General features: G+C 37.2%; 1 protein-coding gene across 1 annotated transcript in view; it reads right to left on the reverse strand.

Annotated features, from left to right (window-relative positions):
- Positions 1–15,264, reverse strand: part of LOC136308349 (ABC-type organic anion transporter ABCA8-like) — a 252,820-nt gene that overhangs the window by 21,902 nt on the left and 215,654 nt on the right. The window contains exons 24-31 of the mRNA XM_066235686.1: positions 7,989–8,162; positions 7,681–7,794; positions 5,712–5,834; positions 4,854–4,910; positions 4,095–4,186; positions 2,841–2,961; positions 2,061–2,178; positions 1,299–1,390 (exon numbers count right to left, since the gene is read on the reverse strand). Coding sequence (XP_066091783.1) covers positions 1,299–1,390; positions 2,061–2,178; positions 2,841–2,961; positions 4,095–4,186; positions 4,854–4,910; positions 5,712–5,834; positions 7,681–7,794; positions 7,989–8,162 — 891 coding nt within the window. The remainder of the gene's footprint in view (positions 1–1,298; positions 1,391–2,060; positions 2,179–2,840; positions 2,962–4,094; positions 4,187–4,853; positions 4,911–5,711; positions 5,835–7,680; positions 7,795–7,988; positions 8,163–15,264) is intronic.

The raw sequence follows: 15,264 nt of genomic DNA on the forward strand, positions 1-15,264 counted from the left end.
TGGAGGAATCCTGTCTGCTGAGAAACCTTTCAGCAGAAGGGTGAGTGGGCGCCGGCTGTGGGAATGGACAGCAATTTGGGTCACAGCAAAGCCCTGTGGAGGGATGATACTCAATGTGTTCTTGGACCCCAGGCAAAGGTAGGGGCCCCGGAGTACAGTGGCCCAGGAAAGCAGAGAGAGCTGTGATAGCAGGGATACGGAAATCAGCTCCTGACCTGCAAAGGCAGGTTTCCTTCCTGCGGGAGTGCAGTGAGAAGTCTTTGAATTATTTTAGCAAGAGAATGACATTGTTTATAAACTGGCTGATCTGATTAAAGCTGATTACATGATATGCAAATACTTGTTGGCTTTATAGATATGATCACACATAACCTTTACAATAAATATTTCATTTCAGTATATCAATGAACCTGTTTAATGCTCATGCTTTAAGAGAAATAAAATATTAACTTAGGGTCCAGGTGGTGATTGAATGGAATGTGGTCTCATCTGAACTAAGGAATCAGCTGAGCCAACATCATCACCGAGAGGCCCCCTTCATGAACACCTGCTCTCACCTCAGCTTTAGAGAGACCGTGAATACGTTTTCTCCTTCCTCTTTAGTGGAAAATCTGTCAGTCACGTGCCTGGTGGTGTTTTTGAGGGTTTGACCACCCACCCATTTCCCATGGTGCGGTTCCACAGACCTCTGCCTTATGTTCTGTTCTTTACTCCCCTGGGCATACTTTCCAAAAAAAAAATTTAAGGTTATCTATTTTCTACCATAGACTTTGAGGAAAAAGATTTCTCATGTTGTTTCTGATAAATTGAGCTCATTTTCTGTTTTCTAATCCTCCATATGCAATTGAATTGTATGTATAATACTTTTGACTTCATATTTCTGTTACTCAACTTCAAACCATTCCTTTAAATCAGTGGTCCCCAACCTTTTTTGGACCACAGACCGGTTTAATGTCAGAAAATATTTTCACGGACCGGCCTTTAGGGTGGGACAGATAAATCTATCACGTGACCAAGACAAGCATCAAGAGTGAGTCTTGTTTAAATTCTGATCTGATATTGATTGCTGATCTGATACTGGACATTCCCACTACATGCTTTTAAAGTCATAAGTAATTATCAGCTTTCTGGATTAATTTTGGTATGTTTTGTTGTGATAATTTATGATGGATTATTCTGCCACATTAATTACTTCCTTCATCTAATGAAGAAATGAGACTTTTCTGTGTATATTTTAGCATCTTATAAAATTTATTTGAGCACCACTAGGTAACACATTTTCCACATAATTCACCTACCTGTCCAGCAGTTGGTTCTGTGTCTCCAGTTATCATCTTAATGGATGTACTTTTACCAGCTCCATTGTGTCCTAGTAATCCTAAAACCTCACCTGAAAAAAGAAAGGTTACACTTAATACAAATTGACTTCAATAGTAAAATTAAGAATAAAATGTAGTCTGAAGTCTTACTATGTGACAAGTGTTCTATGTGCTTTGTATGTAGTATCTCATTTCATTGCCACAGCCCCCTGATAGGTTGTTATCATAATCTTTGCTTACATATTTTAGGACAATAGGTCTTAGCGATGAAGTTAGTTGCCCAGAGTCACACTGATGGGATGTAACAAAGCCACTATTGGAAGCTAGGTATGTCAGACTCCTCCTGTGATTCTATGAACCATGAAATAATGATACAGAACAAAGTCATCTAATATCTGCTGTTCTCCCTTCAGAATGTGCTGGGACATCATATTAGTTTTTTTGAGAATAATAATAAACATTAGGAAATCAATCATGTTCATTAGATAGAAATGTCATGGTGTCAGTGGTTCATTTCAAAGAGCACTTAAGGTTTCCATGTATATGTTACTAGGCACGTATCCACAGACATGAGTTAATTAATTTCTTTAAAAATGAACCATGTAGAAGGAACTGTCAAGGACACCCCGTTGATGGGTCTGTGTGTGAACCTAGAGTTAATGCACAGAATGATCATCATCAAGAACCATAAAGCTCTAAGAAGGGTCCTGAGCCATCAGGAGAAGAGTCCCTGTGTCCAACCTTTTCTAACACAGAAAGACACATTTCTGGTGGCGATCTTCTTCTTCGTTTTAGAGAAGAAGTGTTTCCTCTTCCCTTTGTACTCCTTGCGTAGACAGCTGGCAATGATGACCGGTCTCTGTAAGTGACAAGTAAATCATGACAGACCTTAATACCCTTTACTGACCTGGAGGAAGCTCTACTCTCCCACTTTGCTGGCCTCTCACTGCACAAGCCATGCATCAAAGAAGAATTTCTACTAGGTGACACATTTATTGGTCATTCTCACACCTTAGCACTGATTTTAGGAGAGAAGAGACTGTCATTTTTTTATTCCTACATAGTCATTTAGTTAGAAATACATTATTGTATGCACACAGTCCATCTCTCAGGACAGAAGCAAAGAGACTTGGAGAAGCACCAGATCACCCTGAAAAGGGAAATATAGATGGTGTGGCTTGGACTCTGCCCTGAATTTTGTAGAGCGAACTTTCTTGATGAAGCAGTAATCAGCGTCACCATTGCTTTGTTTCTAAAATTCAGAAATTCATTCTTGGCTTTTGTAATTTCGATTTCATTTTGCTTTTGTTTTTTGTTCTAAGAAAGACAAAGCAAGTTAACATGGCCTTTGATCTGTTCAGTTAGATATCAACATGATGACTGCATGCTGAAATGAAGTTATAACCCTTATATGTATAAATTAGAGACACTCGGAATCATTTGAGTATTAGACTATAGGCAATTACTATAACTGGCCAATGTTTGTGTTACTTGCTGAAATAAACTACTTTGTGTTTTTACCTCATCAAAGGTTGTGGAAGTCACGGCATTTGCCGTTCTCCCCCGTTCCATCTGAACATCTTCATCCTCCCCTTCTGGCTTTTCGGGATTTTGGCACACTTTGCTGCTTCTTGGAGAAATTCTGGAGTCAAAACCATCCGTTAATAATTGATTTGGGGTTTTCATCCTTGTATCAAGAACAGTGCTTTCCCTAAATCTGGTACTTGAGTAGATTGAGTAATTAAACCATTATAATCTTCCTTCACTACAGTGGGTTTTCCCTGCTTCACAAGCCCCTTGTTCTGTCTATGGTAATACTATATTAAGTGACCAGTGCCTCTATTACATCTGTCATTTTCTTTTCTATAAAACATTATTTTTAAAATATATCAATAAGTAACATAGTACCTATTAGCAGAATAAAAATCTAAATATCAGATTACTGAAATAATTTTTCTGGGCATCCTAGCTTTGACAACCATAATCTTGGCATTATTATACTTTCATAGAGAGACTAGGTCAGAATATTTGAAATCAAGTTGGCCCCCTCCCAAAATACTAGTAAGATTCTTAATCTCCTATTAAGCATGGCCCTTTCTTTGGAATATGTCTGATTTTCTCCTCCATTCTAACTCTGTCCCTTATAATCAGAATATAATCTCATTCTATTCTTGCCTAATCTCCCATAGTGATCTTAGAAGTTTTCTTTCCTCTTGGAAATTTTCTACACAATAATATGTGATAGTTAACAATAAAATGTAATGGTGTGGAAGACACAGAGGGAATTAGGTGCTTATGGTTGAATCCTTAAATTGTGCAAGAAAAGTCTCAGCTTTTAAATTCCAGTAATAATTGAACCAGTCTATGGTCCACCAGTTGGACTTCTCACTACCACAGTAAAGGAGCAGTTATTGCTGTCTTTGACTTATATTGGTCATTCTATTCTTCCTTTCTGGACCGACAGAGTTCCTTCAACTGCAGATCTATTCAAATTAATTGCTACTTAAAGTGAACTAGCTGCATGTAACTCTCCCCATTGTTCCACTGCACACAGAGTTAGAGCCCTTAATATTTAATGTTTCAGGTCTGTGTTCTGCACTATTTATTATCTTGGATTCAGGTAAGTAGAGCTCTACTATTTGTGTTGACACGTGGTTACTACCCTGGCCTATTCTAGCACTTGGTACTTCTTAGTAAATGGATTTATTTGTGCCTGAAAAATATGTTATAATATTGATCACTAAAATGAAAGAATCTAATTTAATTTCTCCCAACCTAAAGAAGGGATCTTTTCTCCTTGATTTCTTTTCAAACTTCCATTCCAGACATTGAAGAATAGAAAGGAGGACGATAACATGAAGGAAAGGCTAGGAGTAAAGAGGGAGATGCACAGTTAGAAATATTGAACAAACAAACAAATTATTTCACATCACGAATGAATTAGAAATAATTGGACTTTTACAAAGATATGCCTGGCCAAATCATTACCAGTTTTCATAATCAGTTTGTCAAGTTGTTCAACTATCAAATTCACTTTCTATTTTGTTTACAGAAACATGGGAGAAATATAATTATGTTATACCATTACCTTAAGTCATTTCTTCTAAGAGTTCTTAAAAATTGTGAAGCATATTAGCATATTATTGGTTAGCTGAGTTGTCGGCAAACTCATTAGTCAACAGAGCCAAATATCAACAGTACAACGATTGAAATTTCTTTTATGAGCCACATATTTTAAACTTAAACTATATAGGTAGGTACATTCCTTATTGAGGTAGCGCCCACACATGGTATTATGTGGAAAAGACACACTCAGGAAGCCAAAGAGCCGCATTTGGCTCGCGAGCTGTGGTTTGCCGACTGCTCGGTCAGCCAATCTTTAAAAAAATGTTTTTCCATTTATAATAATATTTTATCTCTATTGGCTACAGATCCTGAATATTGACCTTAATAAAAAGTTCCATCATGTGTACAGAAATTACAATGGTTTGTATTAGTAGAGCACATGATAAAATATTAAGAGTGTGTTCTTACAATTAGGACTGTCAGAAAGGCCTCTGCACTTGATTCTCCATTAGAACGCCAAAGAATCTGAAAAAAGAAAGAAAATGGCTAAACAGAGAAGTTTTTGTTTTGTGAATTATAACCACATAAATGTTAATTGGCTCATTGAAATGCCCTACTGACATATCCCTTTATTTCACCAAGAGTAATGGCTAAGTGTCCATTCCCAAATGTATAGCAAGGGGCTGTCATCGTTCCTCCCGAGGTCTATGAGCCATTGTGCTTGTATTGGAAGCAATACAATTTATCAATTACTCATCACCTGGTGAAAGAGTATTGGGGGTCTGAGCCACCTTCCCCAAACACTGAGAGAGGCAGGATTCATCTTTATCACACAGACATTCACACACCCTCTGGTGTCCATTGTTCCTTTCATATGACCCCTTTCTTTCCTCTCCCCATCGATACCTCTTCACTCACACATGGAACTTGCCTTCCATTTGTAGAAGTTTGGTATCAGTCAGCTAGGGAAAAAAATTTCATTCCCCTTGAGAGCTTCTCTAGATCCTGAAATCTCTAAGAATTGGAGCATTTCATTTGCTTCCTTCTAGAGTGAGAGCTGAGCATGCCCAGGAGCGGATAAAGCCCAGATTGAGCGTAAAGGCTGCTCTCATTCTCAGCACCCATTGTCCTTCCTTCATACCCATCAGTTAGGGCCACCATGTCTATTGCAGCTCAGCTGGGGTATATTGTTTACTGGGGGCAACTCAGCCGGAATTCATGAAGTAGCCATGCATATTTAACATGTTATAAAGTCCCAATGCTAAACACAGCTTTCAGAATTGGTAATGAGTTACAGACACTGAAACAGATGGTGGTATCACTTACATGTAAATATAAAAACATAGAGCCAAGTAATGTGCTATGTGGTATCAAAAATATGACAATATATGCTATCATCTCAGATTTCCACAAATGCACCTCAAGTAGAACCACAAAGAAGATGGTGATCTATAAAAAAATAAAATATTCGTGTTAACCACTCTGAACTTCAATATATGCTCCAAATTAAGATGGTCAATGTCAGAGATATTGCTAATTTCCACTCCAACCACAAAATTAAGCTGAGAAAATTACACTGGTTTCAGGTGTGCAATTATATCATCTCCATATTGCATTGTGTGTTCACCACTCAAAGTTAAGTCTTCGTCCGTCACCATCCATCTTCAGTAAGTTTAAAATACTGCTCACAAAAATTAGAAGATATTTTATATCTTCATATTTATTTTGAAACGTCTCCTAATTTTTGTGAGCAGTATAAATTACCTATTTAAAATTTTTAAAAGAAACAAGCTGAAATCAGCAGAACTCCACTGACATTTTCTATTGGTGACTTAGCCACATGCCTTTGGCTTGAATAATCATGAATGAGATATCACTAGGTAAATCTAGGATTTAATATACAGAGTATTTTAATTATTGAAATGGAAATAAGGTGGTGTATGTTGTTTTTGGAGGTAAAATTCAGAATAGTAGATAAGCAATAGTCATAGGTAAAAATTAAAATGGATTACTAATAAGAATAAAGCAACAATCAAAGGAAACCTTTGTTAACTAAACCAATGGAGAAGTATAAGCATTTAATAAACTGGAGAGGCTTAAAGAAGTACTATAGTACAAATTCAGGGATAAGAGAAAGTTAAAAACGCATCTGACACTCTCAGACTTTTTCTTTTAAACTATTGTAATACCTCCTAAATGTTTTGGTGCTTCTAATTTCTGTTACAAACCATCACTTTATGGGTTCCCAAATATTCTTCCTAGGAGAGTGTCCCAAATCATATTTTTTTTCTGCACTATAGCTTCTATGGCATCCCACTGTCTGTAGAATACATTCTTGAACCCACCTGTTAAACCAAGTTATAGTTCCAACCATTATGTTCACCATAACTATGATCACGCTCAGGCTACAACTGGTCCTCCACCCATATTCATTTCAGATTATTACCAGTATTTAGGACTGTCTCCTAGCACGGGCTTTCTTCATTTTGCATTTCTGTTCATCCATGATTTTGTATTTGTGTCATCATACTTCTCCAGCTATTGAAATCTTAGTCTACTTTAAGTTTCACTTTCTAAAGGTAAAATCTGTTCTCATTTTCATGAACGGCTCCCTCCCTTTTCTGGTTTTCACAGAATTTCTCATTACCCAGTTGTATTAGACTTTGAAAGGTGGATGGTATCTAGACATCTTTTGCCTTCTCACTCTGAGTAAGTGGCTGTTTACTCATCTGTTCTCCTCTGAGTGCTCCTTCAGTGTAGAAACTGTCTATTTTTTCTCTACATCAGTCTTAGTTTGTGAAATATTGTTGGAAGACAGCCACGTGTGTTGAATTGATAACTTACTTTTTGGAACCCCAAAATGACAGCAAATTAGAATAGATGCTTACGTATCGCATACAGTATTTCTACTAATTTTGGTAAAGTAAGTGTTGCTTTATGAAACTAAGTCTTAGTAGAAAGTTGGAGAAGTTGTTTCTAGTTTTAACTATGCTATAAACAACACTTGTATAACCTCATGGAGGTCTTTGGGAATATTTATTTTTCAGTAAAAAGAAAATTCAGGTGTATTCCATATTACCATATATTAAATACTTTTTGTTTGGAAAATATTGTCCACTTTTAAAGAAAATCAATGGTAGAAATAGGGAGAGAAAAAGATGCCGATTCTGATAGGATTCATACAAACACAAACAAAATATTTTAAACTGTAATATTAATAACAAGGGAAAATTTTAAAGTATTAGCTCAGAATTGTATACTACATGTATAAAATTAATGTTATAAAAATACTTACAATAAGAAAGCAAAAGAACCAAATGACATTATTTTTTCTCCCCTTGCGAAAAATGAACGAAATTACATACGTAAGGAAGATAAGGGCTATGGCGTGTCCAATAGCATACGGCATCTGACATAAACAGAATGTAAAGTTTAAAGACAAATACCATCTAAGAACACATTCAGGTTTCAAATTATTCACACAGTACAGCGTTTTACAGTTATTAATAATTCATGACAATATGAATATCAATGAAAACATTATCTTCAAATTTTCTAATTAAATTGTACAATGATATTTGTTTTGTGAGTATTGTAACTTACTTCCATAATTTCAAATACATATTTAAATGTATCATTAGAGTTGCTGAAAGCGAGGTTCAGTAAATACATGAGAAGGAATATTAGCCAGTACAGGGGAACGTCCACCAGCGCCTGCCCAATCCAGTAAGCAGAAGGGAGGAGCCCCGAAATCCGCAGCTGGGACCAAGTTCTGATCTGGTTAGGAGACAGTAAAAACACGAAGAGATTTCAATTTGAAGTTTAAAAAAATGTGGATTATGTAATAAAATATTCAAATGAAACATTTACTTGTAAAAATTCTGCATGGCGGATGACGTCAGAGTAATGGCGGAATAGGAAGCGATACCGATAAATCTCCCCCAAAACTCAACAAGATCTTCAACCAGAAACAGAAAAACCTATACTTGGAGCCTCCAGATGCTTCACAATACACCCGAAGGTATGGTCGAGTGAAAAATTGGCTAAATATATAACCAAATCCTGAAGGAAATAGGGAGTAAGAAATGCTCCACCTTCCTCACTAACCTAAACAGGGCGGCTTTCTCTGGTAACTGTGAATATAGAAACTGAGGCGGGCAAAGGGGGTGAATACATCCAGGCCGCGCACAAACGGCCGAACCAGGCTGTGGCACGAAGATCCTAGCGGAGGAAAAACTGATCCTGTGGCAAGCCGGGCAATACAAGCTAACACTCGCGCCAAACCCAAACAAAGAAAGACAAGCGGGGCAGCCATTTTACCCGTTCTCCTGGTTGGTGCGCAGTTAGTGGGCGAGAGATCTCTTCCTAAGCCCCAGAAGTGGGTGTCCGTGTTACCCCACAGAGAGGCAGGGTCAGAGGCCTTTCTGTGGGCCAAAAGTAGAATCTCTGGGCAGCCCCAGCGCCCTGGGAAAGCCGCGCACGGGAGGGAGCGAGAACTAATTCCAACGGTGGAAATTTTCTGTGCTGGTGAGGGTTTCACTCAGGGAAACGCGGCCGGCCTCATATCCTGGTGTGCGCACGCAGATAGGTAGTGAGCGATTCCTCCGAGTGCCTCGGCAGTGCGCGCCCGTGTTATCGCACAGAGGGGCAGAGTCAGGGGCCTTTGTGTGGGCAAAAGCGGAATCTCGGGCCGCCCCAGCGCCTTGCAAAAGCCACGCACGGGGACGGAGCGAGAGCGAATTCCAGCGCTGCAAATTTCCATGCGGTTGGGGGTTTCACTCAGAGCGTGAGACTACTGGCCGGATATCCTGGTCTGCGCGCGCAGATAATGAATGAGAGTTTCCTCCAAGCGCCCCGGAAGTGGGTGCCCGCCTGTGTTACCGGACAGAGTGGCAGAGTCAGAGGTCTTTGAGTGGGCAGAAAGCCCGCCTGATTATGCTAGCAGCTCTGACTGACTAAGCCTTACCCAGAGCCCTGTGCTGAGTGGGAATAGAGTAGGGAGTTGCCAGCTCTTTGAACCTCTTACTATCCAGGCAGAGGCAGCAACAACCCCATAGCTGGATTATCAGGCTACTAATTGAGGAAGGAAAGACTAGGAGAAAGGCTCCAGGAACACGGACTCTCTCACTGTCGGAGCCTATGAATGCTAATGAGCCTTGACTCCCAACGAGACTAAAGCAAAATACATGACATTGCCATAGAGACTTATCAACTGCAAACCTCTACCTGAGCGTGCCAAAGGGGCAGAACCTGGGGTACAGAGTCACCGACCAGGAAGAGGGAGAGAAAAGAAAAAACAAGAAGATAACCTCTCAAAATCAAGAATAATCTGCAGACTTTATAACCTATCCCATTTTATTATATTTGTTCGTTTGTTTCTCTTATCTTCATTCTTGATACTTTCTTTCCTCCTCCAATTTGGCCGATTAACTCTCTGCCGGTCTTACTCTCTCCTCTCCTTGAACTACACTACCCATAAGTGTTACATCTCCCATTATCTTTTTTCTCCTCTTCCTTTCTCTCTATGAGGGTTGCACTCCAAAACCCTTAACTCTCTCTCTCTCCTTTCTTTTTTCTTCTTTTAGTGGTTCCCTCTTTTTTTCTCTCTCTCTTTCTTTTCTCCCTCTATATTAGTTTCTTCCTTTCTCCTTTACATCTCCTCTTATTCAAACCTCAATAACAAACAAATTATCTTATCTGGGACTCAAACTTATGTTTGTGGCAATTTGGGGGGTTTTTACTTCACCTTTTTAACTCACTAGCAGTGCTCCCATCCCTGGCTCTCCATTTTATCTAGTTCTTGTTCCACTAAATACAATAGTATTTTTTTTAATTTGTCCCCCCATTTTTCTGTTCTCCTCTTATTCCTCTCATCATAACTCTTAGACAACCAACACCTAAAAGCAAATAATTTTATTCTTGACCCAAATTTTTTCCTTATTTTCTTTTTGTGGGTCCATACCGCCCCCCCCCTTTTTTTTTTTGCCCCTTTATTACTTTTCCCCAATTCAGGACCTCCATCACAGGCATTGTTTGTTATAATTCACAGTTCACCACAAGATTTTCTCAAGAAAAAGGGGAGAAGAGAGGAAAAAAGGAGAGGGGGAATAATTTCCTTTTTTAAAAAATTATTATTTTATTTTTCTTTATTTCATTATTAATTTTTTTTAAAAAAAACAACTCTTTTTGATTTTTTATTTTTTTTTAACTTTTTATTCTTTATTAAATCTCATTAATACTATCAACAAAACCACCCTCAGATGCCATTAAGGAAGAGAAAATCGAATATCATGGATACAAAAGAAAGAGAGGTAACACAGCTAGATGAGGAAAAATCTATGGAGAAAAAATTTAATATATTGGAAACCTTGGAGCTAAATGACAGAGAATTCAAGATAGAAATCCTAAAAATCCTCCAAGATATACAAGAAAACACAGAAAGGCAATTTAGGGAGCTCAGAAAACAACTCAATGAACACAAAGAATATATGTCCAAAGAAATTGAAACTATAAAAACAAATCAAACAGAGATGAAAAACTCAATTCACGAGCTGAAAAACGAAGTAACAAGCTTAGCTAATAGAACAGGTCAGATAGAAGAGAGGATTAGTGAAATAGAAGACAAGCAACTTGAGGCACAACAGAGAGAAGAAGAAAGAGACTCAAAAATTAAAAAAAATGAGATAGCCCTACAAGAATTATCTGACTCCATCAAAAAGAATAACATAAGAATAATAGGTATATCAGAGGGAGAAGAGAGAGAAAATGGAATGGAGAACATACTCAAACAAATAATAGATGAGAACTTCCCAAGCCTGTGGAAAGAACTAAAGCCTCAAATTCAAGAAGCAAACAGAACACCGAATTTTCTTAACCCCAACAAACCTACTCCAAGGCATATCATAATGAAATTGACACAAACCAACAGCAAAGAAAAAATTCTCAAGGCAGCCAGGGAAAAGAAGAATACAACATATAAAGGAAGGCCCATTAGATTATCAACAGATTTCTCAGCAGAAACTCTACAAGCTAGAAGAGAGTGGACCCCAATATTTAAAGTCCTGAAAGAGAGAAACTTTCAGCCACGAATACTATACCCATCAAAGCTATCCTTCAAATATGAAGGAGAAATAAAAACATTCACAGATACAGAAAAGATGAGGGAATTTATTATCAGAAAACTCCCACTCCAGGAATTACTAAAGGGGGTTCTCCAATCAGATACAAAGAACAAAAAAAAAAAAACAGAGCCACAAGTAAAAGCTCCAAGAAGAACGCAATAAAACCAAATTTAAACTGTGACTACAACAAAAAGAAAGAGGGGGAGAAGATGGAGATTAACAGTAGCAAAGGACGATGGAGTGCAAAAGTACTCACAAAATAGTTTGCTACAATGAAACTATTGTAGGGTAGGGACCCTTTTCATTACTCAAAGGTAACCACCATTGAAAAAACCACCACAGAAGCACATGAGATAAAAAAGATAGCAACAGAGGAAAGATGTATGGAATACAACCAAATAAAAACAAAAGATAGAAAAACGAAAGAGAAGGATCAAACAAGACACAAAACTAACAGAAAGCAAGATATAAAATGGCAATAGGGAACTCACAAGTATCAATAATTACACTAAATGTAAATGGATTAAACTCACCAATAAAAAGGCACAGAGTAGCAGAATGGATTAAAAAAGAAAATTCAACTGTATGCTGCCTACCGGAAACTCATCTAAGTAACAAGGATAAAAACAAATTCAAAGTGAAAGGCTGGAAAACAATACTCCAAGCAAATAACATCCAAAAAAAAGCAGGTGTAGCAATACTCATATCGGATAATGCTGACTACAAGACAGGAAAAGTACTCAGAGATAAAAATGGCCATTTCATAATGGCTAAGGGGACACTGAATCAAGAAGACATAACAATTCTTAATATATATGCACCAAACCAAGGAGCACCAAAATATATAAGACAGCTACTTATTGACCTTAAAACAAAAACTGACAAAAATACAATCGTACTTGGAGACCTCAATACACCGCTGACGGCTCTAGATCGGTCATCCAAACAGAGAATCAACAAAGACATAGTGGCCTTAAACAAAACACTAGAGCACCTGGATATGATAGACATCTACAGGACATTTCATCCCAAAGTGACTGAGTATACATTTTTCTCCAGTGTACATGGATCATTCTCAAGAATTGACCATATGTTGGGCCACAAAAACAACATCAGCAAATTCAGAAAAATTGAAGTTGTACCAAGCATATTTTCTGATCATAAAGCTTTGAAACTAGAATTCAACTGCAAAAAAGAGGAAAAAAATCCCACAAAAATGTGGAAACTAAACAACATACTTTTAAAAAATGAATGGGTCAAAGAAGAAATAAGTGCAGAGATCAAAAGATATATACAGAGTAATGAAAATGACAATACGACATATCAGAATCTATGGGATGCAGCAAAAGCAGTGATAAGAGGGAAGTTCATATCACTTCAGGCATATATGAACAAACAAGAGAGAGCCCAAGTGAACCACTTAACTTCCCACCTTAAGGAACTAGAAAAAGAAGAACAAAGACAACCCAAAAGCAGCCGAAGAAAGGAGATAATAAAAATCAGAGCAGAAATAAATGAATTAGAGAACAGAAAAACTATAGAAAAAATTAATAGAACAAGGAGCTGGTTCTTTGAAAAGATCAACAAAATTGACAAACCCTTGGCAAGACTTACCAAGGAAAAAAGAGAAAGAACTCATATAAACAAAATCCAAAATGAAAGAGGAGAAATCACCACAGACACCGTAGATATACAAAGAATTATTGTAGAATACTATGAAAAACTTTATGCCACTAAATTCAACAACCTAGAAGAAATGGATAAATTCCTAGAAAAATACAACCTTCCTAGACTGAGTCAAGAAGAAGCAGAAAGCCTAAACAGACCTATCAGTAGAGAAGAAATAGAAAAAACCATTAAAAACCTCCCCAAAAATAAAAGTCCAGGCCCTGACGGCTATACCAGCGAATTTTATCAAACATTCAAAGAAGACTTGGTTCCTATTCTACTCAAAGTCTTCCAAAAAATTGAAGAAGAAGCAATACTTCCAAACACATTTTATGAGGCCAACATAACCCTCATCCCAAAACCAGGCAAGGATGGCACAAAAAAAGAAAACTACAGACCAATATCTCTAATGAATACAGATGCTAAAATACTAAACAAAATACTAGCAAATCGAACACAACAACATATTAAAAAAATAATACACCATGATCAAGTGGGATTCATCCCAGAATCTCAAGGATGGTTCAACATACGTAAAACGGTTAATGTAATACACCATATCAACAAAACAAAGAACAAAAACCACATGATCTTATCAATAGACGCAGAAAAGGCTTTCGATAAAATACAACACAATTTTATGTTTAAGACTCTCAACAAAATGGGTATAGAAGGAAAATATCTCAACATGATAAAGGCCATATATGATAAACCATCAGCTAACATCATATTAAATGGCACTAAACTGAAGGCTTTCCCCCTTAAATCAGGAACAAGACAGGGTTGTCCACTCTCTCCACTCTTATTTAATGTGGTACTAGAGGTTCTCGCCACAGCAATCAGACAAGACAAAGAAATAAAAGGCATCCATATCGGAAAAGAAGAAGTAAAGGTATCACTTTTTGCAGATGATATGATCCTATACATCGAAAACCCCAAAGAATCCACAAAAAGACTACTAGAAACAATAAGCCAATACAGTAAGGTCGCAGGATACAAAATTAACATTCAGAAGTCAATAGCCTTTCTATATGACAACAATGAAACAACTGAGAAGGAACTCAAAAGAATAATCCCCTTCACGATTGCAACAAAAAAAATAAAATACTTAGGAATAAACATAACAAAGAATGTAAAGGACTTATATAATGAAAACTATAAACCATTGTTAAGGGAAATTGAAAAAGATATAATGAGATGGAAGAATATACCTTGTTCTTGGCTAGGAAGAATAAATATAATCAAGATGGCTATATTACCCAAAGCAATATACAAATTCAATGCAATTCCCATCAAACTTCCAATGACGTTTTTAAAAGAAATAGAGCAAAAAATCATCAGATTTATATGGAACTATAAAAACCCCCGAATAGCCAAAGCAATCCTAAAGAAAAAGAATGAAGCTGGGGGCATTACAATACCTGACTTCAAACTCTATTATAGGGCCACGACAATCAAAACAGCATGGTATTGGCAGAAAAATAGACACGCAGACCAATGGAACAGAATAGAAAGTCCAGAAATAAAACCACATATATATAGTCAAATAATTTTTGATAAAGGGGCCAACAACACACAATGGAGAAAAGAAAGCCTCTTCAATAAATGGTGCTGGGAAAACTGGAAAGCCACATGCAAAAGAATGAAACTGGACTACAGTCTCTCCCCCTGTACAAAAATTAACTCAAAATGGATCAAAGATCTAAACATAAGACCTGAAACAATTAAGTACATAGAAGAAGACATAGGTACTCAACTCATGGACCTGGGTTTTAAAGAGCATTTTATGAATTTGACCCCAATGGCAAGAGAAGTGAAGGCAAAAATTAATGAATGGGACTACATCAGACTAAGAAGTTTTTGCTCAGCAAGAGAAACTGATAACAAAATAAACAGAAAGCCAACTAAATGGGAAATGATATTTTCAAACAACAGCTCAGATAAGGGCCTAATATCCAAAATATACAAAGAACTCATAAAACTCAACAACAAACAAACAAACAATCCCATAAAAAAATGGGAAGAGGATATGAACAGACACTTCTCCCAGGAAGAAATACAAATGGCCAACAGATATATGAAAAGATGCT

The sequence above is a fragment of the Saccopteryx bilineata genome, chromosome 6 (genome assembly GCF_036850765.1).
Source record: "Saccopteryx bilineata isolate mSacBil1 chromosome 6, mSacBil1_pri_phased_curated, whole genome shotgun sequence".
Lineage (NCBI taxonomy): Eukaryota > Metazoa > Chordata > Mammalia > Chiroptera > Emballonuridae > Saccopteryx > Saccopteryx bilineata.